At 34.5% G+C, this 25,856-nt stretch overlaps 2 protein-coding genes across 2 annotated transcripts in view; both read right to left on the bottom strand.

The window, feature by feature from the left end:
* The window catches only part of LOC129223163 (N-acetylgalactosamine kinase-like), a 105,868-nt gene extending 93,271 nt beyond the window's left edge, over positions 1–12,597 (bottom strand). Inside the window, exons 1-4 of the mRNA XM_054857731.1 lie at positions 12,107–12,597; positions 7,665–7,774; positions 4,545–4,702; positions 3,350–3,571 (exon numbers count right to left, since the gene is read on the bottom strand). Of these exons, the coding sequence (XP_054713706.1) occupies positions 3,350–3,571; positions 4,545–4,702; positions 7,665–7,774; positions 12,107–12,597 (981 nt within the window). The remainder of the gene's footprint in view (positions 1–3,349; positions 3,572–4,544; positions 4,703–7,664; positions 7,775–12,106) is intronic.
* A 4,739-nt stretch (positions 12,598–17,336) lies between these two features.
* Positions 17,337–25,856, bottom strand: part of LOC129223162 (uncharacterized) — a 48,094-nt gene continuing 39,574 nt past the window's right edge. Inside the window, exon 7 of the mRNA XM_054857730.1 lies at positions 17,337–17,393. Coding sequence (XP_054713705.1) covers positions 17,337–17,393 — 57 coding nt within the window. The remainder of the gene's footprint in view (positions 17,394–25,856) is intronic.

The following is a 25,856-nucleotide window of genomic DNA, read 5'->3' as shown; positions in this document are numbered from 1 at the left end:
ATTAATGAATTGAACGCAAGTATTCTTCTTTAAGAAATGCTGTAATTCTACACCTCCACAGCTGGGAGTTAAGCAATTAAAGGGGTCCTCTCTTGCGTCCAATGTCCACAATGAGTTGCCACTGAGGCATCTTATACTGGAATTGGATGGTTGCACAAAGTCCACATTCATATTCTGGAGCTATCGAACAACTTCTTAGAGATTGTAAAACAATCCGGTGGTCAAATTTGATAAAATTGACTGCAATTTTCTGGTTTTGGACATGGAAGATATAAAAAATTTAAGTATTGAACAACAATATTTGTATAGAATCTGTCTTGCCGTAAAAGATGGTCAGTTGTCCTTCAAGCGTGGCTGACAGTAGCCCAGGCAAACTCAGTCAGTCGTGCGCGATGGCTGACAACTGCAAACCATTTGTTACGCTTGTATATAGGCACTCCAACTCCATCAGAAAATCTTACAATACTTGTAAAGTATGTAATGTTAGTTTATGCTCCAATGTGGTTTGAAATAAAAATAAAACCTAACTGCCAGTACGGCGCCCAATATTTTTGGAAAATGATTTCTCTTGGAAGGCAGTTTCCAGACAACGTTAAGGAGATAATTTTCAAAGTTCTCTCAAGTAATGCATATTTCGCTCATCCTGAACAGCTACTGTTGACAATGTTGTTCGACTCAAGAAAATACATTCGGGAATTAGCTGTTAGGCGCATTCTGAACTCTAGAAATAAGAAGATGAAGAGCTCGGATGGTGTACGATTTTTTGAGCGTCCTAAACTCAATTTTGAAGCCATTGATTATGTTGATTTAGTTATTTGGGCAAACTGTGTTGTAACAGAGCCAACTCTTACAATGCATCTAAAAGACCAACAATGGAAAGAAATGTGCAAAGAACATTCTACAGAGTTTACTTTCGAGAAATTTCCCTGTCACACGCAAGCTGTGAAACGTTGTGTGAAACTAATAACCGAAGCTGCAATAAAAGTTCGTGGTGAAACTGCATGAGATGGATACATTCGTGCAAAACTTCATGCTAGGAAAGAACTTCCATCATTTGATAACAAGGGACAATATTATTCCATAAAATAATATTCATTATGCATGAGGTATTATAAATCAAATTTGAAGATTTCTTTTTTAAAATTTTATTATCTATATATGTAATTCTAGAAAATGTATGATACTATTGCGTGATAATAATTACTATGATTAATAGTGCTATTTAATTAATTAGTCTATGATTTAATTTTGAAAAATAATTTTCACATTGGTTTTTAAAGAAATTCAATATTTTATCATTTTTCTCCAATTTTTGATGTCGGAAAGGAGCGGTTAAATGCTCATTAAAATCAATGAAACATTTTATGGGCTCGAACTGACTCATTATATAACATTTTCGGTGCATTCCAGCAAAATATTTGGAATTTAGTTTTTTAAAAAAATTTCGACAAAAATTCATTTTTCTCTTTTTTTACGGTTTTTCAATGTCAAATAGCGCCGGCTAGATATTTTTTAATATCCAAGAAATTTTTTGTGAGTGCTAACTAGCTCACTACGCAACTTTTGCGCGCTATCCAAAAATTGATTTCGAAAAAAAAAAAATTTCGGCTTATTTCGGCCCACCCTAATATACAGTCAAACTCGTTTACCTTGATGATCTGTACATGTTACACAAAAACTTTAATGAATTATAATAATGCCTGGAGTCATTTTTAATTGCACAGAAAAGGAAAACCTAACAAATTTGTTCACAATATGCAAGGAAACAAATGAATTTTTTTTAATCTGCAGTTCGATTTAATAATCTAACATTTGAATAAATCATCTTTCACAAGCATGCAATGAAGGAAAAGGTCAAGTAGACACCCCCTATCTAAAAACATTGAAAAAAATAAACATTTTCAAAATATATATTCATTTAAAAACTATGATTTAGCAATACTTTCAAAAAGACATACATACAGTGTAGCACTCTTTATACCTCTCTCTTTTATACCTTTTTATCAATTATACGTTTTTTAAACTGGCTCCTGCAGAGTCTAAAACACATTAACTTACACAAGGTCTGCCCGGAAAATACCTATAAAAGTTAACTTCATTTTACAATTATTCAGGTTTTACAATATGTTCTCCTTTAAAGTACTCTCCCTGAGACAAGATGCACTTCTGCCAACGCCATTTCCACTGTTGATAACAAATCTGAAAGTCTTCAGTTGTGATGCTGTTCAGTTGCCATGTCGTTTCTGGTTTGATGGTTTCCACATCTCCTAAGTGCTGCCCCCGAAGCACTATTTTGCATTTCGGGAACAGGAAGAAGTCACAAGAGGCTAAATCGGGTGGTCTGTCACGGAGATTGAGTTTCGCGGTATGATTTTCGCACACAATTTCTTCATTTCAAGTTTTTGTGCCAGAATTTTGTGAACGATTGTTTTGGGGATTGACAGCTCGTTAGCTATCTGTCAATCTACGATCTTTAAGAACACAAGCTCGATTTCGTTCAACATTTTCATCAGAACTTGATGTCGAGGGGCCTTTTGAGCGAGGGTCTCCTTTCACGTCTTCTACTTACCATGGCCCCACTAAATTTCTTCTTACGCTTACGGGCCTTGACAAATTTTTAACTTTTATGTGTTACACCGATGCAGTTCATGCATCCACCAATCAATTTCAACGTTTCAATGCAGCTCATGCATCCACCAATCAATGTCAATGTTTCAAAGTTTGTTTATTTTTGATTGGACGTAGCCCATTTTAACCGCTCAAGGCACCACAGGGAACCCCCGCATCCACCAATCAATCCCAAAGTAATGGAAACAGGGGTGCCCTGTAGCGCCCTCTTTGGTGCCATGTGTTTCAGCGATTGCCATGGCCTATAAGAATTAAGTGATGGCCATGTACTTACAGGCAGAGCGCTCTGACTTGAACTTAGCATTGAAGAGATTGGCTAAAGCAGCGGTGTCACCTGGCGGCGCCTTCACGATGCTGTGATACATCGACCCAACTTATTTATACGTATTTTCTGGACAAACTTTGTACCTATTATATGTTCTTTTTATTTGTATGCACTTTTCATGCAGTCCCTTCAAAAACTTAAAAACAGTGCTTCACTGTATTTTCTTTGTAGAAACATTTAAATGAATTAGAAATTTTGAATGATTTTTAACTACTGATCTTTAACTCATTAATATTTTGAAAATACTTTTAAGTTTTGCTGTTCTTCAGCTAATAGCATCGCTAAGGAATAAAAAGAATATTCTCAGCTCAATTATTAATTCTAATTAACTAAATTTCTGCATTCAGAAGTAGTCTGCTGTTAAAAATTATTGCAAAACTAAATTTAAAAAATTACTTGAAATTTTTCCAAGTGCTGCGTGTTTTTACTTAAGAATGATTGGAACTGTTCACTTTCTATATCGAGCATACAGCATATATCTTGCCTAGAATACAACTTTGAAGAAAGGTGTGAATCAATAACATCTTTCATTTCAGGCAAGTCCTTTTTCAGCAAAAATGGTATTTCAGCAAGTTTTTCCACAGTTTGCCACTCAAAGCCATGAAGTTTTGCTAAAACCTGCGGAATAAAATAGTTCAAACTAAGTAAGATAAGTAAAAAACTAAAGAAGCTAATAAGTAAAAAACTAACTAAAGTAATACAGTTCATAAACAATACATATCGTTGCCTCAGAGCAACAGTAGGCTACTTTGTATGATTCCTTTGATTAGATGTCTTACTGTTGCTCTGAGACAATGATATATACAGTCAAACTCGTTTACCTTGAATGTCGAGGGAACAGAAAAGTTTTTGGATGAATGCATGTTTCAAGATATGAAGTTCTAATTTTAATCTGCTGACTATGAGAAGTTCAAACAAGTGCGGTCAAGGGTGGGGGCGATCGCCTCACCCAAGAGGGAGTCTGCATCAGCAATGTTTAGGAATTGAAGTCTTAAAAACGCATTCGTTGGCTATTTTTGAGGACGTTACAGAAAGAATTGGGGTTCAAAGTTCTGTTCTGAAAATTTTTCAAAATTAAAGTTTCTAAAAGGTAATTTAAGATGATCTTTGAAGATGTTAGGTGAAGGAGAGGTTCTGAGTCCATCCTCCCGGACAATTTTCAAAATTGAAGTGCTAAAGACATGATAGTAGAAAATCAAATGTTATAAAAAGGAATGAGCATCAAGGACTAGTCTCCGCATTTCCAGATAGAAGAATAAAGCACCATTTTTCCAGTTTGTCAACCTGAGAGACATGTTTCAATTAGGCTTGTAAATACTAACTGGCTCATAAAATTCACTCTGATAACACTAGATGGTTGCACTGTATTCATGGACTACAGCAACATCAGTTTTTCCCGACTAAAAGGCTTAATATTTAAATCCAAACTTGTGACTGTCTGTTACTGGACCCTTGTCTATTACTGGTGATGTTTACCATTATATATTTATTAAAGAAACACCAAAAAAAAAAACACATTTTGATACAATTTAACAATGAACAACACCAAAAAACTCAAGAAATGTAAACTAGGAGAAACTGATTTCATTACCTTAGCAGCTAATTTGCATTCAAGCACTCTAGTATTGAATTCAGAAGTTGCTGCTTTATTCATAGCAACACAGCTATTGCTAACAACAAAAGCCACACCCTTAGGCAATGGAACGTTAGTAGTTCTCAGAGGGTTGAATTCGATGTGCTTTGCTGTTCCTATAACAAAAATTTTAGAAGCATTTGGCTGGGTTAAAATGCAAGCAGCTGCAGTTATTGAAGCACGTTAATATTCAAACAATATTTTACATTTCAATCGCAAATTATTTACAATGAATTTGAATTGAAAATTTGGGCCGAACAAATGTTGAATTTGGCAGGAGCAAGTTGAGACCAGAGGCCCAGAGGGAGGAGTGTGACTTCTACAGACATGCTTTAAAGCAAAAAAAAAAAGAATGTATACACACAAGCTTATGATTACTAAAATACAATCGACTCTCGATAACTCAAATAGCACTTTATCTCAAAGGTTTCATTCGGTCACAAAATGACTTAATGTTTTCAATACAAAGTTGTCCCTACACCTGGAATATACTTCTTTTAAGTTGAAGTATTTATATAAGTTTCATTTGCATTTTTAAACATAAAAATGCAGTCAAAACAAGGGAAAAAAGTTTTTTTCCACTTAAAGACATTGTTTTCTTGGGTGATGACTTCAAAATCCATTGCCGGCAAATCTTTGAGAGACTTAAAATTTTGTCAAAAATTGAAAAACAGTAGCTTTTACTTTTAGGATGATTCAAATTATCATGCATTGGTGACAGAAACTGCCCATGAGAAAAATAGTAGTTAAAACTGAGCTTTAAGAGTTAATTTCATGCACAGCAATGATAAACAACGCTCAAGTCATCAACGATTGAGATAATTTTGAAATCTTTTTCTGGGGCAAGGATTTTGCAACTGTCTTATTGCAGTACCTGAAAAATTCTGAAAAAAATAGTAAGTCGAATTGTGTCTACAAAATTAATGACGTTTTAAAATGAGATTAAAAAAAATATAAGCAGTGAAAAATAACTTCCTTTTTGTAGAAACTTATTAAAATGTTCTCTCTGTAAAGATATTTTTTATAGTACATACTAATACTTAATTTCATCCAATTTATAAATCTAATAGTCTACCTACCTATGTACTTTCCTGATAATAAATTTAAAAAAAAAATTCTTGAGAAGGCTGGGAAAGGAACTTCCGATAATTCAAAGGTTTTAATCCCTTAGGACTTTGAGTTATTGAGAGTCGACTGTAAAAGGGTTAAATGCCTTAAACTAGTTAAATACTTAAGAAAAGTATTAGCTAGTAATTTTACTAAAATTACTATATGAAACTATTCAGCTGCTTGCTAAAATAGCAATCGTACATAGAGATGGGACAATCAGAAAAAACCCAGATTTTTTTTTTTTTTTGGGGGGGGGGTCTTGAAGGGATTATTTTCCACTTGACAAAAAATTTTAAAAATTGATAATTCTGGCACTAATACTGCATTCAGAAATTCAAAATATTAACTTTCTAATGTTTTTTAATTTGTAAAAAGAAAAATTACGTTCAGTATCCCACATGAAAACACTAATTTTAATAATGCAAGCTAAAAGATAATTGTACTTCCATGTACACTATAGTTGAGGCAAACATAATCTGGCAGTGTCGTAATACTATAATTTTGATCTGTGTAGCCTTCATAACGCTGTGTTATGTTTGCCCCAACTATAAAGTATTATTTCTTGCTTTTCTCACTAAAACTGTTATGTATACACAGGACAGAAGTAGCAAATCAATACTATTAGTTAGTGGAAATGTTTAAGTAAAAATTTTAACATATTTTCATTAAACGAGTGTGTATATATGAACTCACATATACATAAATGCATGTAGCTCTAAAACAAAAAGAAACAACTTTATTTTTAAAATATAACAATTTAGCACACAATAAAGCCAATGGGGTGGTTTCCTTCAGTCAAAAGTACTACTTTTAGTCAATGAAATGGATAGAACAAGCAAAAAAAAAAAAAAAAACATGGACCCAAAAAAAAAACATTCATTTTCCCAACAGTTTTTTTAAAATTAATTTTTTAAATGTCCGATTTTTCAAACAAGGCATGGTCTTGATGATGTCACAAATGACGCACTTTGCCACATCTTTCTACTACGTTTCCACGTTATGATAATCAAGCAGCGAATTAAAATTTCGCTCTATGCTTGCTACCAACCATATCGTTACCAATACAAGTGAGTAAAGATGTGAATTAAATATTTTGCACTGTGAATGTCAACATTAAATGGCATTTCATCATTTGTGATGTCATTGGACCGACGCATAAACAATGAAAGCACTCCGATTTAAGTAATTTTTTTTTAATGTTAAACGTAAACAAATTTATTGAAAAATGGTCAGATACTATGTTTTTAAGCATGCTCTTTCAGGAAAAAATACTTTTAAAATTTTGGAAACGACCCCATTTCTGTCAAAACAGTTCATTGAGCTATTTAAAAAAAAAAAAAAAATGAATACTTGAATGATGATTAGAATAATTTGGATAACTATTGGGTATTGGTATTTTGAAGAAAAAAAGATTCTAGCTAACGTTTTAAACAGGTTTATAAGTTTGGGGTATATTTCTGTTTAAAAGAAAAAAATAATATGGATTGCATATATATTTTTTAGAAATTTCGCATTTTTTATGTTTTCTAAGAAAATAGAATAAATAAACTGTATTTTATTTGTAAAAAATCATTTTTTTCCATTTTTTACAGAAAAAAAAACTTTTTCTGATCATTTTTACTATCCACCTTTGTAGCAAAGTTACCTGCAATAATTTCATTAACAAAAGCAAGTTTTTATCCCAAAAGTACAATGAGTTTCTATTGTAGTAAAAGTTTATCAGTATTATGCGTTTATTTTGCTGCGATTTAAAAAAACAATGATTTCCCTATCATTTGTATTTATCACAAATGTATGGTAAATAAGAATTATTATTCATAAGTGGATAAATAATTAAATAAGTTACAGCACATATATAATGTTAATAGGCCAAAAAGGGGTTGCAATGAACAGAAGGTTGGGAGAGCCCAACAGTCTCAAAAATACAAAGATTCAAATTACAATTGTATCTTGACTGTTATTATTTACCTGATTCAGCTAAAAACCCAATACTTTGATCCATGCCTCCACCTTGAGTTCCAATATATTTTTCCGATTCAGCACACAATGTAGCATACTCAACTTTGCTTATTGAAATACTAATAAAGAAAATATGACACACAAAACATTAATATTCATTCAATAACATCCATAAGCAATCATCACTGTGGGCACTAAAGGTTTAAAAAAATGTCTGAGCCTGGTACAGATAAAAGCAATGAGGATCAGTGCACAAAAACCAAACATCATTGCAATCCACCAACCACCATCACAATCAAGTTTAAATATTACATGCATGTGACTGGAGGAAGAAGTTTTGGGGGATAATAGAGGATACCGGTTATAGTTTAAACACTATTATTATATTTTGATTTTCCCATTAGCGCAGCCAAAAATACCTTCTAGAGGGGGTTTTTTGATCAAAAATACCTTCTGAAAGAGGTTTTTTTCGATCAAAGCAGCCTTTTCATATGCATAAACTACTGTATCATAATTTGCATTTACTTTAAAACAAATGCTTCTGGGGAATATTTTCACACCCAAACCTCCTCACTGCACCACTGGGTTTTCCTAACTTTTGTTACTGATCCTACCAAAACAAACTTCCATTGAATAATTTTACTCTTCTCCTACCAAATATATACCCCCTACCTCCAATTTTCAAAACCTTTGTTTACATTATTTATTTTGCATTAAAAATATCTTCAAAATTGTTTTTGAAATTTATAAATTACTACACAATATGGGGTCAAGTTGATATACAAAGGAATAAGCAGTTACAGTTGGCTCTCTGTTTAAAGACTTTCAAGGGACCACAAAAAATCGTCCTTAAGTAGAAAGTGTTCTTAAATAGAATGCTTTTAACACTATAGTATACCATCTGGGACCGTGAAAGGCGTCTTTAAATAGAGAAAGTCGTTAAATAGAGCGTTGTTAAACAGAGAGCCTACTGCATTTTCATGAATTAAGCGACAAAATGAAGTTTTGAAGAATTGTTTTGATAGAAGATTCTCACAAAATGGTTCAAGTTTTAATTCGAGTTAGAAAATATAAAGCTAAATTTGATTTACAGGTAATATATAAAGTATGGCTATCTTCTCTGAAATACACTCTTTTAAATATTTCAGGAGCAATTTCCTTCATTTGAGTTTCTTGTTAATTTCTAAATATTTCTGGAAAACGAAAAAAAAAAAAAAACTGTGAGTCTAAGCTTTTTTTTCTTCTTCTGTCACTACATACTTTCGATCTATGTAATGACATTCTATTTACAGTTATATTTTTTAATATAACTGGTTTAAGAAAATACATTTAATTTAAATGCATAAGTTGTTGTAATTCCATAACTTCACATAAAGCAATAACAAATCCTAAAATAAATCGCAAATCTGTACTAGAAAAAAAAAAAAGCACAACTGTCTGGGAAGGTTCCAACAAATAAATACAAATACAAAAGTGGTGACCAGCAACAGGCTCTGGGCCCAGCTAGACTGGTCCTAGTCAATTTACAATCCCCAGTGAAGATCAATGGCCCTCTTAAAACTATCTACTCCCTTGCTCATTACCACCTCTTCCGGTAAACTGCTCCAAGGTTCCACTACCCTGCTATAATAATAATTTTTCCTAATATCCATGTTAGCCTGAGATTTAAATAGCTTAAAACAATGACCCCTTGTTCTGTTTTCAGTGCTAAACTTCAGCCCCTTAACATCTTTCATTTTAATAAATTTAAATAACTGAATCATGTCCCCTCGGTCTCTTCTTCGCTCAAGACTGTACATTTTTAACCTTCTAAGCCTGGAATCATAGTCTAAGTGAGAAAGTCCATTTATTAGCCTTGTAGCTCGCCTTTGAACCCTTTCCAATACATTAATGTCTTTCTTAAGATAAGGAGACCAAAACTGAACAGCATACTCCAAATGAGGTCTTACCAAACTTCTATATAAGGGCAGAAGAACTTCTTTAGATTTGTTTGAAATAGATCTATTGATAAACCCAAGCATCTTATTGGCCTTGCTACTAGCAATGCTGCACTGTTGGCTAAACTTTAAATCCTGACTTATTAAGACCCCCAGATCAGTAACTTTGTCTGCCTGACTAATGACTGAACCTTGCAAATAATAACTTGTACACTTATTTCCATGCCCTAAATGTAGCACTTGACATTTCCCGACAATAACAGCCATACCCCATTTATCAGCCCACTCCGTAATATGATCTAGATCCTCTTGTAGCTGATTTGCTTGTTTTTCATTTTCTACAGTCCCCATAACTTTGACATCATCAGCAAAACAATTCATGTTCCCAGAAATATTTTTGTGAATATCGTTCATAAAAACAATGAACAAAACAGGCCCTAACACTGATCCTTGAGGAACCCCGCTTAAAACCTCACTCCAATTAGAGTAATTTCCCCTTACAACTACCCTTTGTTTCCTTCCGGTCAGCCAGTTTTTTACCCAAATGAAAGTTTTCCCTCCTATTCCTATATCAGCTAATTTGCTAAGTAGAGCAACATGCGGTACCTTATCGAAAGCTTTTTGAAAATCAATGTAAACAACATCTACAGGCTTCTTATTGTCCAAAGCCATGGTAACTTTGTCATAGAAATGTAATAAATTAGTTGCACAAGATTTGCCTTTCCTGAAACCGTACTGAAAACTAGTCAATAGATTATTAGTCTCTAGAAAATTTACTATCTTAATTTTTATCAATGTTTCAAAAATTTTGCAAACCACCGAAGATAGACTCACAGATCTATAATTTCCCACACTCCCTTTAGACCCTTTCTTGAAGAGCGGTGTAATGTTAGCCAGCTTCCAGTCCTCTGGCACTGTCCTCGAGTTATAAGAAGCATTGAAAATATTTATGATTACATCTGCTAATTCCTCCGCACATTCAACTAAAATTTTTGGATAAATATTATCAGGTCCCGGAGCCTTAGTCTCTATAATTTTTTTCAAATGAAGTAAAACGTCATCCCTGGAAAATACAAAGTCCTCAAGCTGTACTATAGCTTGTGTCCTGTTGGTGTCAACTGTTGAGATACAGTTATCGTTAAAAACACTTGAAAAAAGTTATTAAGAACATTAGCAATATCACTATCGTCCTGAATTAAAATTCCGTGCACATCAACCAGTGGCCCAATATGACTATTTCGAACTTTCCCCGAATTAGCGTATGCAAAAAACCTCTTGGGATTCCTGTTTATGTTATCTGCCAGTCTTTACTCCAACTCTCTTTTCTGAATCCGTACCAAATACTTAAATTTACGCCTTGCCTTACAATATTGGAGCCTATCTGCACTGTGACCAGTTTCTCTAAACCTATGAAAAGCAGCTTGCTTGTAATTTAGAGCGTCTTTAGTTTCCCTGGAGAACCACATTGGCCAAATTTTAGTGTTGACACCCTTTTTCCTAAAAGGAACATGATCCCCAACCGTTTTCGCTAGCTTTTCCTTAAACTCTGCCCACTGAAGATTCACATTGCTATTGTCCAATCCAGAAGAAAAAACTGCTTTCAAACTCTGCCTAAGTGCCACAAAATCAGTATTTCTGAAATTGGGCACAAACCTAAAATTGTCTACTTTGTGCGTATCAAATTTAATCCCAAACCTAATACTGTTGTGGTCACTGTCTCCAATGTGTTCCCCTACACATAACCCCTGAACAGAACCTTCTATATCACAGAAAACTAGATCCAAAATCACGTCCTGTCGAGTATCCTGCGTTACAATTTGATCTAAAAAACAGTCACCAATTACTTTCAAAAATTCCTCTTCTCTGCTATTACTATGGTAAAAATTATTCCAATCAATTCCTGGAAAATTAAAATCTCCCATTATGATGACTGACCCCTTGCTTGAAATGTCACTAATAATACTAAACATCTGTTCATCTTGACCCTGGCTTAAGTTGGGTGGCCTATAAATGTTCCCTAAACGTAGTTTATTTCCCTTATTGCTCATCAACTCCTGCCAAATCATATCAATCTCATTAGGTTTATCATTAGTTACCAATTCATTGCAAGTTAAAGTGTCTCTGACATAAAATAAAACCCCACCACCTCTTTTACCTACTCTATCTTGTCTAAACAAATTATACCCAGCAATAGATAATAAATCATCATCACTTTTGGTAGCCCATGTCTCAGTAACTCCAATAATATCCAACCTCTCATCTATAATTATGCTTTTCAATTCTTCCATCTTGTTCCTAATACTACGAGCATTTGTATAAAAAACCTTAAGTAAGCCCATCTTACTTTTATTTAATGCTGCACGATTATTTGAATCCCAACTGTTAAAATCTTTTCTCTTATTAGCAGAATCAAAGAAGAATCTTAAAGAAGAATCTTAAAGAATCAAAATTGCTAAAGAATAACATATCATTCTTTAATTACTACAAAAAATATAAAAACTAAACATTAATTACCCATTGGCATAACCTGTTGCTAAGGCACTAGCACACACTAATGCACTTGAACTTGATAACCCAGCTGATGGTGGGACGGATCCTTTTACCACAACATTGAGTCCTTTTCTTTTCAGCACATATTTCTCAGATATGCCTTTGTAACCACACAGAAAATAATGGTACCAATGAGGACAGGATGTGTCTATGTGCAAATCTTGAACTGATGTGGAAAAGCTTTCATACCGCTCAGAATCAAAATTAATTATATTTAAAACATTAGCATCATTTGTTCCAACAGCAAGTACAATGTCTTGCTCAAGAGCCATGGGCAAAACAGAAAACCCACAATAGTCAATGTGCTCCCCTATTAAATTAACTCGGCCAGGGACTCGAGCATAAAATTTTGGAGGATTGCTAAAATTTGATTTAAAATACTTCTCTATCTCAAGATACTTTTCAGCACTTGGTGAATCTGAAATGTTGAACACTGGTGGACCATTTGCAGACATCTTACTAAAAATGGGAAAAGGAAAGAATTAATTCAAAAACAAATTTTAATTTTGAAATTTTTTAAATCAAACTATTAATCACAGCAAAAAATAAATTCGGGTTTATCATTTCAACAATATAATTAAGTACAATGCAAAACTAGCATGAGAAATTCAATTAAAAAAAAAAAGAGGGGCCAAAGCAAATAGCATTTTCAGAAGCTTTGCAAGTAGGATATTACATGTCAATTGATCCTGTATACTTAAAAATATCCCCACTCAACATGGGTGTAGCCAGAGAGGGTAGGTAGGGGCAACTGCCCCTTTTTAGAAGAGAACCTCAGACTCCAATGCTCTTCCCTAATGTCACCAAAGATACTTTAAAATTGCAATTTCCGGGGTAGATCCAAATAGCAGCTTTTTCTGCCCTCATCGGACCAAAAGTAGCATACAATGTTTTTTAGGTGGATAGGAGGACTATAAGTTCAAACAATTTCTGAGGTCCGAATGGGGAAGGGGGGGGGGGGCAACTAAAAACTACTATCTTTTGCCGCCTCACCCCATTGGGGATCCTGGCTAAGCCTACACCATCGATCATTTAAAATCTTGACAAATAGTCATGCACTGCTCCTAATGTAATGAAAGAAAGCAAGTTTAATAATTATAATTGAGAAATATTAGGATTTTTATTTGTGCCAATTAAAACCATTTAAAAACAGTATAACTTCGATTTAACGATTGTCAAGGGAACAGAAAAAGTTCAATCGAGGGGCATTGACATTTAATACAGTTGAATCCGGACCAATGAAATGTATAATTAAATTGAGAAAATCGTTAAATTGAAGTTATACTGTATTAAAAGTTTCCTAAACTGATTTATACTTCTCACAACATACAAGTTACTTGTGATAAATATTGTAGGTTTCTTTACTTATCCCCGTTATCTAGGGTTGCAAGTGTTTGCCATAGGTGGGGAAAAAATCGTAAAAACCGTCCCGGCAAAAATACCTTTTTGCCAAAGCGGTAAAAATGGAAATTAAGCCAAATATAATATAAAGCGGAATTTCTTGAATTTGGCTTGAAGAAGCCGAGGTGGCAACCTGTGAAGCTGAATTAAACAAGAAGATATGTACATGTATCTTTTCAGTTCCTAATTGGTTAATATGTAGAACATGGGCACCCATATGCAAAATTTTAAGGGGTGGGGGCTCAGATATTTTCCCCAATGGTTTAACAGGATATTTTCCCCATAGAAACTGATTTCAGTACAGATTAGAGTTATTAAAGTTTGACATTTTTAATAAATAATTTATTAATGGGTGGAGAAGAAATGTTTTTACATTTTGCAAAGAAAGAAGTACTAAAAGTAAGGAAGTTCCAATTTCTAAGAAGGGGGGGAGGGGCGGGGCTTGAGACCCCACTTGTCCCCTATATGGGCACCCTTGATGTAGAAACAAAATGGCTAATACAGTATAACTTCAATTAAACGATGCCCGATTTAACGATACATTTTTCTAGTCTGGATTAGACTGCATTAAATGTCTATGCTTCTCGATTTCAGAATAACGTTTTCCAGTCCTTTGACAAACATTAAACTGAAGTTATACTGTATTTTGTTTTTTAACTTATCTGAAAACAGAACTTAAAAAATATATACCCTTGTTTCACTCCAGTTTCTGATTTTTCAAGAGTGTCTAACACTTGACCCTTAAGTACTTAATATTTGGAAGGAATTATAACATTAAATTATTAATTAAAACTACTTCACCATCTCCTATTGGGAAAAAAAATATCTTGTTCATCTGTGGTTTTTATCCAATAAAAAAAAAAAAAAAATAGATATAAGAAACAGTCAGTATTTAAAAGCGACAGTATATTCAACTGTGGGTTTATAGTATGTTTTTAGTACTTACACATGTATGTTTAAGTGTGTCCTGTACAAAAAATTACTGAATTACTGTAAAAGATAACATGACTTACATCTAATTCGGAGATAGAAAAAAAATTTATTTAATAGATCCCTGTTCATTATATACATTTATTTGCAAAACAGATTATATTTTTTCAGACCTGTGGTTTTTGGTATTTTTAATGAATTCAGTAATATTTGAAAGATAAAAATACTGTATGCAGGGTAAAAAAGGAAGGGGTGGGGGGGGGGGGTGCTGGATGAATTCAACATGTCATCTAATAAAAATAATTTGATCTACAGACACAGAAATCCATAGATTAACTTACAAGTGTAGTAAAAAAAAAAACCAGACAGTGACGTGTTTGTTCACACAATCATGCAATTCCAGCATTTTGAATCCTATTTGGGTCACATGTCTCATATAGTTTAGTTGAAAAACATTTTAAAGTTTTAATCACCAAATTCATATTCATTAATGAAACTTCTAATTTATACCCTGATTTGAAGCCCCAATTATCTTATGTACAAAATAATAGTGTTTTTTAGTAAATTTCTTGAAATCCAGCCAACTTTCCTAGTTTTTGTCAATTTTGCCAGTTTTTTTTTTGCATTGTATGTACTAGCAAATATACCATTTTGCCGGTAAAATGCCCAACCTTACGCGTTCTCTATTATTGGCATAGATGAGGAAAAAATCCAAAGAGAGCAATGATAATGAATAAATTTCAAGCTTGCTCCAGAGAAGCCTTCATTAAAAATTTTCATTATAATAACTATTACTACTACTGTTGCAAGGCAACGAATTTTTGTAACAATTGATTTTATAATTAACCATTCAATTGGGAAATTACATGAAATTTACTGATTTCCATCCCAACCGAAAAAATTATTTTGTTTCAGGATTTAATTTTTTACGTTCAATTGTACCTTAAGATTAATATAAGAAATAACATCAAAAAGCACAATTGCAGAGAACTGTAGACACGTGTTTCGGCGTCACAAGGAACGCCTTTTTCAATGCAAAAGAAATGATCTTATGGATGAAAAGACATTCGGTTTGTCGGTTAGTTATGACTTTTTTGGTCATCTGCGTAATCAAATTAATATTTTTCCGGGACGTGATGTAAATCAGCCGGGGATTTTGTCAGAAAACTGGTATGGCCCGGTTAAACCAAGACAACAGTTTTGCTTTTATTTACGCTTTCTTTTAGCAATTAAAAATAGTTTCGATATGACACATTAAATTAACTTGCCTTTCAATAAATATTTAATGAAGGATTCCACAAAAAAATAATAATAATACTCCAAAATTTTCAAGTGAGAGAAATGAAAAGCGTTTTGAATTCAGTTCTTTATTTTCCGAAACGAACTTTCCAAGTCTTGAACAAATACAAATTTAAAATTTTAATCTTATCACAGCGGGTGTTCAAACAAAAATAATCTGCTGTCATTATTTCGCTGCCATAACTGGAAACCAAACTTAGAAATAGTGTATGCCTACATGGTTGCCACTTAGAAAATAAGAATTTTGGATTTACAATGGAGCACTACCTTTGTCATCGAGAAATCCAAACCCCCTCCAGAAAAAGAGGGGCTAGTATTGTTGGGCATAATCGACATCTTTTGTTCTTCGAGATCTCGGGAAATGAGTACTTCTGATAATCGAGTGATTGATAATCGAGATCTTTTCAAGTCGATCACTCGAGTGATTGATAATCGAGATCTTTTGAAATCGAGCGATTGATAATCGAGATCTTCCAAATCGAGTACCCGAGCGATTGACTTCTCGAGATCTTTGGAATCGAGTACTCGAGCAATTGACTTCTCGAGATCTTTGGAATCGAGTACTCAAGCGATTGACTTCTCGAGATCTTTTAAATTGAGATCTCGAGATGTTTTAAATCGAGTACTCAAGTAGTTCATTTTCTGAGCTTTTCCAGATTGAGTTGACTGCTATATAACTGCTACAGGGGTGCCCACTAAAAGGGGGAAGGGGGCATATGGTGCAGCCTGCGCCATTGGCCGGTTTTTTCAGAGTGTTTTTTATCTCATTTTCGGGAGGGGTGGGGTCATGGCGCAGCCTGTGCCACTAAAATTTTTAGGGCCGATTTTTTGAGAGGGTTTTTTAATCTCATTTTCGGGAGGTGGGAGAGGGTTCAAGGTGCAGCCTGCGAAACCAAAATTTTTAGAAGTGGTTTTCGAGAGGTTTTTTTTTTTTAATCTCATTTCGGGAGGGAGGGAGAGCTCTTTCTAGACTGATGCTCCGCAACATTATTGCACCACCGCTCTGCGAAAGGGGAGGGAGGACACACTTGACTTTTGAGACAGTTGAGTTCCCAAGTTGTTTTGGCAGGGATGCGCTCGAGATAGGAATGTGCCATCATTTAGGGGTATAATAAGGGGCGAACCCTCCTGGCTTTTAGAAGTTATTGTACTCATATAAATGAAGTTTTCATTGTTATTCGGCATAATATGCAACTCATAGGATACTCTTTAAACCCCTCCTCCTCTCTTCGAAGTAACGGGCCAGAGTCATTATGATTGAAGCTTCAATTTATGATTGTCATGAGGGGAGAGGGGGCAATCCCCTCCCCCCCCAATTCCTTGAAAAATTCTAGTTTTACATTTAAGTGGGTCTAGTTTTTTGTTGTATTCCGATAAAATGAGCATTGAAATTTGTGTGGGATTAATTTAAGCTTCCACTCTTTGGCCCAATTTTTTAATAAAAATTACATTTTACACAGATTATTGTTTCTTCTTTTTTTTTCCAAATTCCATACGCAAGATTGTAGTAATCTGTATATTTGGGTACTAAAACGATTGTTATTGCTTGTAACACTTGTATCATTTACCCAATGCAATAGTCGAAGGTGGACGTAAGGGGGAAGTATTCTCCCTTTTTTACCTGAAATATAATTTTAATGCATCTCAAGTTAGAACCTCATTAGCGGCCCAACCTTTTTACTTCCACCACCGGGAAACAAAATACATGTCTCCCACAGACCAGTCCATGCGTTCATTCATTAACACCTTTCGCTCAAAACATATCATTAGATTACCAAAGCATCCCAAAGAATCATTTGATAATCAAGCATTCGATAGCATACTACATTCAAATATTCGAATGAAGCTTTCGAGAGGCAGTTGTTTGATCATAACACTATTTATATCGCAAGGGTATGTATCCATCAAATGTGCAGGCACACCTTTTAAAATTGGGAACCCTCCGCCCCCAACCCCCACCTCAAGAAGGATACTCCCTAAAAAAGACTAACGTCCATTAAGAACTTTAATAGCGCAGTCTGCGCTATGACCCACTTCCCTGTGGGCAGGGGCGGATGGGGCCGGCGGGCGACCGGGCATTTGCCGGTGGGCCGCCTCTGTTTGAGCCGCATTAAATTTTACAACTGAATAGCCCAAAAAAAAAAAACTTTCTTTCTTTTTTTTCTTTTCTTTCTTCTTCTTCTTTTTTTTTTTAAATATTTACATATCTAAGACAATATCATAATATTCCGGTACATTTCTCAACGACTTACAAGAAAATCGCTGCAAGAAAACTAATGGCTACAAATTGAAAAAAAAAAAAAAAAACCCCTACAGACTGTTATTTTGAGTAATTTTCTGCATGTCGGTAAATTCATCGGCCCATAAGATAATTTTGTTGCATAACTGCCCAGGACCTTCTAAGGAACAGCTGCCTCTCGTTCGTAGGGGACAATGAACATGTCAAGGCAGGGTCGTCGCTTGGGAGGCTGCCAAACCGAGGTTGCCAATTTTAATTTAGCGAAGAATAAAAGGAAAAAAAAAACGTTCTCGGAAGTAAAAAATGAAGTATCAAAAAATGACAAAAAGGATTTTTTTATTTTAGAAGAAAATGCGACGGTTGAATATTAAGCAATCAAACCTTTGAATATCAGTTAGGAACATCTACGATCCTTTATTATAATTTACTTAACTAAAGGCCGCTGAAATGCATATTCGAACATTTTTTTTTTAACGAAAAAAAGTATTTAAAATCCCATGACAAACTTCAGCTGAATACCATAAGAAATGAATAGATAAATAATCTTAGATAATAATCAGTTTCGTACGGGCCGCTGAAGAATGTTTTAAATCGAAAAAAGTTTAAATGCAGTAAGGGAGATTTAAAGAATAGTCACAACAATTTAGCAGTAAATTACCGACACTAAACCAGTTTTAAGGCAGAATAACATGCAATATACCAGACAGCTCGGTTATCACATTCAAAGACTGTTGTTTGCTCTTGTTAGAACACATCAGTCTGGAATAGTGAATAACCGAATTAACCTTCATTTACAAGCTTTGGCTTCAATTTGCGAGTTGTACCGCACCATGCTGCGGACACTCGCTGGTGAGATGAATTTACTTTATCTACCAGTTAGTTGGCGCTCTCTGCTTTAATGAAATGACGTCTGCCGCCTACTCGGTTATTCACTATTCCAGGCTGATGAGTTCTAACAAGAACGAAAATGCAGTCTCTGGACGTGATCACTAGGCTGCCTGCTAGACTTTTGCATGAAGTATGAATTACACCAGTAGTTCTAAGTTTTTGAGTGTACAAAACGAAAATAAACCAAAACTTTATCCAGAGATTCTGGAGGAATGATAAAGTAAAACAAAGTTGGGAAAAGAAGACCTACGTTGTCACTGAAAAGTACCACATCAGTCCAAAATGTTAAAAGATTATTTTAATGAATCTCAAACGCTTTAAATTCAAACAGATACAAACATTCGATTGGAAATTGAAATTCCACTATGGAAAAACTAAAGAACTATTTAACATTACCAAAAATTGCTTGAAAACTGCATTTTAAAAGCTAAATCTGAAGAATTTTCGTTGGAGCGTCATGCTCACCAGCATCATTAAAAAGCGTTTTAAATTTTGTTTTATGGGCTTCAAATTCGAAAAAAATTCTGAGGAGATCTCCCGGAAACTCCCCCTTCAGGTCATTGAAAGGCGATTAAAATAAAGTTTTTTAAGCTTCAGTTTTGAAAAATTGTCTGTCTTCTTGACGTTATCAAGGAGGACAACCCTATTTTTAGATTTCAATTTCGAAAAATGTCCTCGGGAGCACCCCTGAACCTTTTCACTCTCTAACATTACCGAAGGTCATCTAGAATGCATTTTTAAGGCAACAAATTAAATGGCAGGGAAAGCATCCCCCTCCCCCAATCGCCCTTAACTTATGCAAAGACTCTGAATCTCTCCTTTCCATACCACCACCAAAAATCGTTTAAAGCTCCGGTTTTGATACTACAACTTCGCAAAACTTCTCCGGGAGAGCCTCCGAACCTCTTCTCCCTCTAACACATTACCACCCCTTCTCCCAGTGCTTCTAAATTTAGCTTACACATGCGCATTTAAGACTCGAGTTCTGAAAATTTTATGGGGAATTCTTCAAATCCTCCCCTTCCGTAAACATCGTAGAAGATCATCTTAAAATAGTCTAACAATGAGTTTTTGGAGCTATAATTTTGGAAATTTTACGGGGGAGAACCCCCGGACCCCCCCATATTATGTACGAATATAGCACTTTTGATTGCTCTTCGTATTATTTATGTTTTGTCTCGAAATTTGTAAACGCAAATTCTCCAAACTTGCAACACTATGAAGGAAGCATCATAGTTGAATGAAATTTAATACACAGTTGAATGGTAATAGTACAAATAAATTATTAAATTTTTAAAACAAACAAACAATAAAAAGGGATAGAAATTACTATTTTGTGTAGCCACCACGCGCTGCAATAAGAGCTGCTACACAACTCGGCATGGAGTGAAACAAAGTTTGAGTACCTGCCTGCGGAAGAGTATTCCATATTGTTTGTATGCGCAACCAAAATTCGCCTGTCGAAGCAACAGGAAGAGGACCATGAGCGAGACGCCACCCAACAAAATCCCACACATGTTCAATCAGTGACATATCCGGGGAATATGCAGGCAAAGGAAGAAGCTGTACTTGCTGTGATACAACGTAGGATTTTACAATCCTGGCAACATGTGGATGGGCATTATCATGCTGGAATACAGGCCCTGACAATCCTTGCAGGAAAGGAATAGCTTGGGACTGTAAAACTTCGTTTACGTATCGGGTACTGTTCAAACTGCCCACAATTTGTAGCAATTGTGATCGTCCATGATATGCTATGGCACCCCAGACCATAACTCCGAGTGTTCGTCCACTATGGTGTTCGATAATGCACTGAGGAATGTGCCGCTCACCGGCATAGCGCCAGACACGAATTCGGCCATCATGGTGCCACAAATTGTAGCAGGATTCGTCAGAAAAGATGACCTGCTGCCAATCAGCACGCCTGCTCCTATGCACATTGGCCCATTGTAGCCGCAAGTGGCAATAGTTTTGCGTGAAATGAATCCTGTATAATAGACCGGGATCTTTCGCCCTTTCTCGTTACTCATTACTAACAAGCTAATTTTCCATTAGTAGCTTCATTTTGTCGAAACGCCCAACATTAGCCAGTACAAAAATTTTGTAAGTGGTAGCTAACAGGGGTAATGAGTACATAGTTTGTTGATTTGGCGGTTATCAAATATTTATAACTAACTGTTTTTTTTTATATTTTATAATTCTCAGAATAATTATCTAAATTAGCCGGAAAAAAAAATTGCCCTACAAAATACACGATTTGATCCAAGATGTCGCACTTTTGCAACATGTATTATTTACGAAGACATGAAATACAATTACGATAAAAGGGCGAGGGATCCCGGTCTATAAAGGAATCCCTGCGCGTAGCCCACGCTGCAGCAGACGACTCCGAATTGATGAAGCACACAATGAAACACCTGTAGCTGTTGACCACTGTGCTGCCAATTGTCTAGAAGAAGCTGTGCGGTTCGTCAGCGCCATACGCACCAGGTGTCTGTAATCGCGAGCTGACGTCACATTTCGGGGTCCACTCCAGGATTTCTGAGCTGTCCGACCGTCTTCCGTCCACTGCTTCCAAACACGCATGATTGTGCTGCTGTTACGCTGCACACGAGCGGCTACTGCACGATAAGACAATCCACATTCACGAAGGCCGACGATTCTGCCCCGTTCAAACTCCAAAATTTGCTCAAATTTCGCTATCTTTCGTCGAAGAGGCATAGTAAAGATTCAGTTAACGTTTACTCTAGCATATAACCACCCATAATCATACACGCTTCGCTACAGCCGTCTATTTATATTCGGTTCAATCCGTCGTTCAGAGGGCTCTGCTCAGGATACGCATGTGCTATCGGTCTGCAATTCTAATCATTTGCATATCATGCCCTACTTTACATTTCCTGCAATTTTCAGCTCACTTGCGTAAGTCCTTCGTGGTGTTGCAATTTTGACAAACGGGATTCGCTCTCCCTTTTACATTAATTTGAAAAAAGTAGAGCGGGGGGGTGTCTCTCTCCTCTTTATGTAGCAATTCTTAAGGGGATGGCTGGTCTCTGAATGCCAGGGCCGGTTCATGCTGCAGGGTTCATACCCTTTAGGCAGAAAAAAATTCAAGCACTTTTCAAGTACTTTTCAAGGTAAAAAATTTTGTTTTCAAGGCATAAATTTGTACTAAAAATATTGTATGCAGATTTCATTTACTACAAACACATAGAAATAAGGCAATAATACAAAAAAGTATAGGAAAGCAAAATTGCTTTTTCTACAACGAGAGACGCTTTGATGAAAGATCTACTGCGTTGAAAGTTTTTCTGAAAATGTTTGAAAAGTTTGGTCATAAAGAGAAGCAGATACCAAGAGGTTTAATTTTGAGGTTTTTCAAAGGTTGCAGCAGTCAGAGGTATGTATATTTTCTAGAATCAGCAAATTAATACTTAAAAAAAAAAAAAAAAAAACCTTTCATAAGTGCTTTTAAATTTTATGGGAAGAAACTAAAATACCCAAGTTCAATGGCATTGCCAGAGAGGAGTTTTTGAAGTCACTCCCCCCCCCCCCCCCCCCCCGGGTTTCAACATTTATTTCCAATATCTATACAGTGGTTTATTACAATATAAGGGCGGTTAGGACAAAAACACTACCCAGAAAGTTATTTCAGTTTTCACTATTAAGTTCTAAAAATATTAGGTTTGCAAATCATTTATAAGTATGCAAAATCAATTATTCGTATGTATTTATTAGCTGTTCAGACAATAAGGCAATTCAACTGTCCTCGAGTAAATTTAAAAATTAGGAAGTAAGAAAAGTTTATGAAAGTCCACAGTCCAGTCTCTACACCTCAAAATATACAAAAGCAGCTTAAGCAGTGATAAATACTCTGAATGCAAACTTGAGCCTATTCAGCTTTCATTGATTAACTTGCAATAGACAATAAATGTGCAAGTTCAGAGTCATATTTCGAAATTGAAAAGATTCACAAGAAGTTGACATATATTATGACAAAAGTAGTTTTATTTTGGGAAAAAATGGGTTATTGTTGAAATTAGAATTTAAATTTAGAAAGGCAATAATATTCAGGTGATTTGTGAGTTCATAAAAAATTACCTGAAAGTTTCAAAGAGCAAAATGGGGCGAGGGGGGGGGGGGATAATTTTTAAAACTAAGACCCCTATTACTTGAGTATACATATGTACAACAACAACTTTTGCTATGCATACAATTCATAAAATAGTTTATTAAGTCAAAATATTTTCCATAGAAATACCATGCCCAGTGCTGTTGATAACCAGCAACAGGCACTGGGCCTAGCTAGGCTTGTACTGGTCAATTTATTAGTTCCAAATGAAGATGAATGACCCTCCTTAAGCTATCTACCCCTTTGCTGATTAAAGCCTCTTTCGATAAGCTCCAAGTACCCACAACCTTAATAAAGTAGTAATTTTGAACATTTGAGGAAAAGGGGAAAATTGGAGATATAGAGAGGTAAAAGCATAAAAACGAACACTACTGGATTTCAAGTGAATAATCATAACACAACCACCCCTGTTATACACCTTATTTATTTTAGCAAACATAAAAAAATGATGTACTTATAAATAAAATTATATAAATCAACTTTATATTTAAAATACAAACTTTAAGTTAATTTGTTAGGTGCTCAACTGCTGAAATTTAAATTAAAAAAAAAAAATCTGCTATGACCAAAAATTAGGTAAAGATAATCATTCAAAATTGCAAAAATAAATTAGCAAATAATTAAACAAGACCAAGGTAATAAATTCTTTAACTCTTTAGTTATTAAAATAAAAAATAAAATAAGCTAATCTGATGTAGCAGTGTCAAAATAACTACTAATTGCCAAAAATATTTACAAAATGCAAAAGGATTGAAATCTCAAACAAGGGAAGCAAATTTTCGCGAATTAAGTTTAATGTTGTCATGTTTCCCATAAAATAAACTTATATTTTACTGAAATTAAACATAAAATATGCTAATCTACGGTAGCAAATATGAAAATAACATCCGATTAGTGAATATATTTAAATATTTGCAAGATGCAAAAAGATTGAAATTTCAAACACGAGAAGCAATTTTTCGCAAAGTCTGAGTTCGTTCGACGTGGCATGTTTCCCATTAAAGTAAATTTGTTTTTTTATTAAAATTAAACAAAAAATATAGTAATCTAAGGTAGCATATGCGAAACTAACATTTGATTAGCCAAAATATTTAAATATTTGCAGGATGCAAAAAGATTGAAATTTCAAACACAAGAGCAATTTTCCGCGAAACCCGAGTAAGGTCAATGTTGTCATGGTTTCCAAATTAATTTCTTTGTTAATTAATGAAATTAAACAAAAAATAAACTAATCTAAGGTACCATATGTCAAAATATCTTTCGGTTGTAAAAAACATCAAAATATTTACAAGATGCAAAAGGATTGAAATCCCAAACACGGAAGCAATTTTTCGCGATGTTGCATACTGAACACATGTTCAGAAAATTGCATTGGTGAAATACTTTTTTAAAACTTCTAAGCACAATTGGTTGATTTTTTGGGAGAATTTAAGCACTAAGAAACTTTTTCAAGGTTTTAAAACTTTTTCAAGGTTTTCAAGCACTTGAAAATGAACTTTTTTTTTCAAGCACTTTTCAAGGTTTTTCAAGGGCGTACGAACCCTGTGCTGTCCCATCCGCCACTGCCTGTGGGCACTGCAGCTCAGCCCGTCACTCCAAATTTTTCTGGGGGAAGGATTAAAGGGTTTCAATGCAAATTTTTTCGGAAGACAACAAAAACCATGCCCATTCATAAGAAAAATCATCAACTTTTCAAACCCAGCCCTCTGACCTTCTAATTGACGGATCCGCCCCTGCAATGGAATCAATAATAATCAGCAATATTATGTGTTTTACAATTGGTGCTAATTTTACTTGTGCTCGCCTAATTTGTAATGTAAATCTAACATAAAATTTTGACTAAAAGCTGTAAGTTTAGCTTACATAATTTCTATATGATGATGAGCTGAGACCTACAAAACTTTTAAAAGTTAGGAGTCGGGGAAAATTTTTTAGATGCCAGCCAGTTTAAATAAACATTAAGTGCAACAGGGCTTCTGAAAAAAAAAAACTGGTTTTAGGGTATCTTTTTAGTTGTCCGGGTGCAGAGTGGAACCCGGAATTTGTCAGATCCTGACTATAAGAATGATGAATTTTTACGCAACTAGGAAAATAGATTAATTTAAAAGATTGTTCAAATGTTCAAAATTTTACTAAATTCTTGAGAAAAGTTTTTTATCATTGATCACATTACTTTTTCTTTTAAAACCACTGTAAAATTACTTTAAAAAAATCCGAAATCAAGAACAAGAGACAGAAGGTAAAGTATCTATAAATTGCACATTCAGCGCTGTTCATTTATTAATTAAAAAAAAGTAGAATATATTTGTTAGCGTGAAAATAATTATTACATGTTTCAAAAAAGTTTAAGCATTTATGTTTGAAAAAGAAGATAATGAATTGTGATTGAGAGAGATAAACTAAACAGGGTCTAAAAAGAAAGTGTAACAACTTTTTAGTAAAACAGAAAACATCTCATGCTCAGAAGACTTTTAATTGTAAATAAGATGTACTGGGTAGAAACTGAGTTCCCTTGTATCACGTTAAATGTATTAACACAATGAAAGTTACGAGACATAGTTAAAAGAAGCATAAAAGTTATTTCATCTTTCTTGAGAATAATACAAAAAATGCTGTCATCCACTTCTTTCTTTGTTACATTTGGAACAAAAATAGGAAAAAAAAAATTAATTTGATGAATCACTTTTTTGAGAAATCCATTTTTTTACTATGCACTGCATTATTAACAGTTTTGTACGCATTTAAAAATAAAATATGCACACTATGATCTTATGCAGAGATAATTGATTATTTTAACAGAGGTAAGTACAACATGTTGTGTAAAT

This window comes from Uloborus diversus, chromosome 5 (assembly GCF_026930045.1).
Source record: "Uloborus diversus isolate 005 chromosome 5, Udiv.v.3.1, whole genome shotgun sequence".
NCBI classification, from domain to species: Eukaryota; Metazoa; Arthropoda; class Arachnida; order Araneae; family Uloboridae; genus Uloborus; species Uloborus diversus.
The sequence above is the reverse complement of the archived record's forward strand: the minus strand, read 5'-3'. Positions and strand labels throughout refer to the sequence as shown.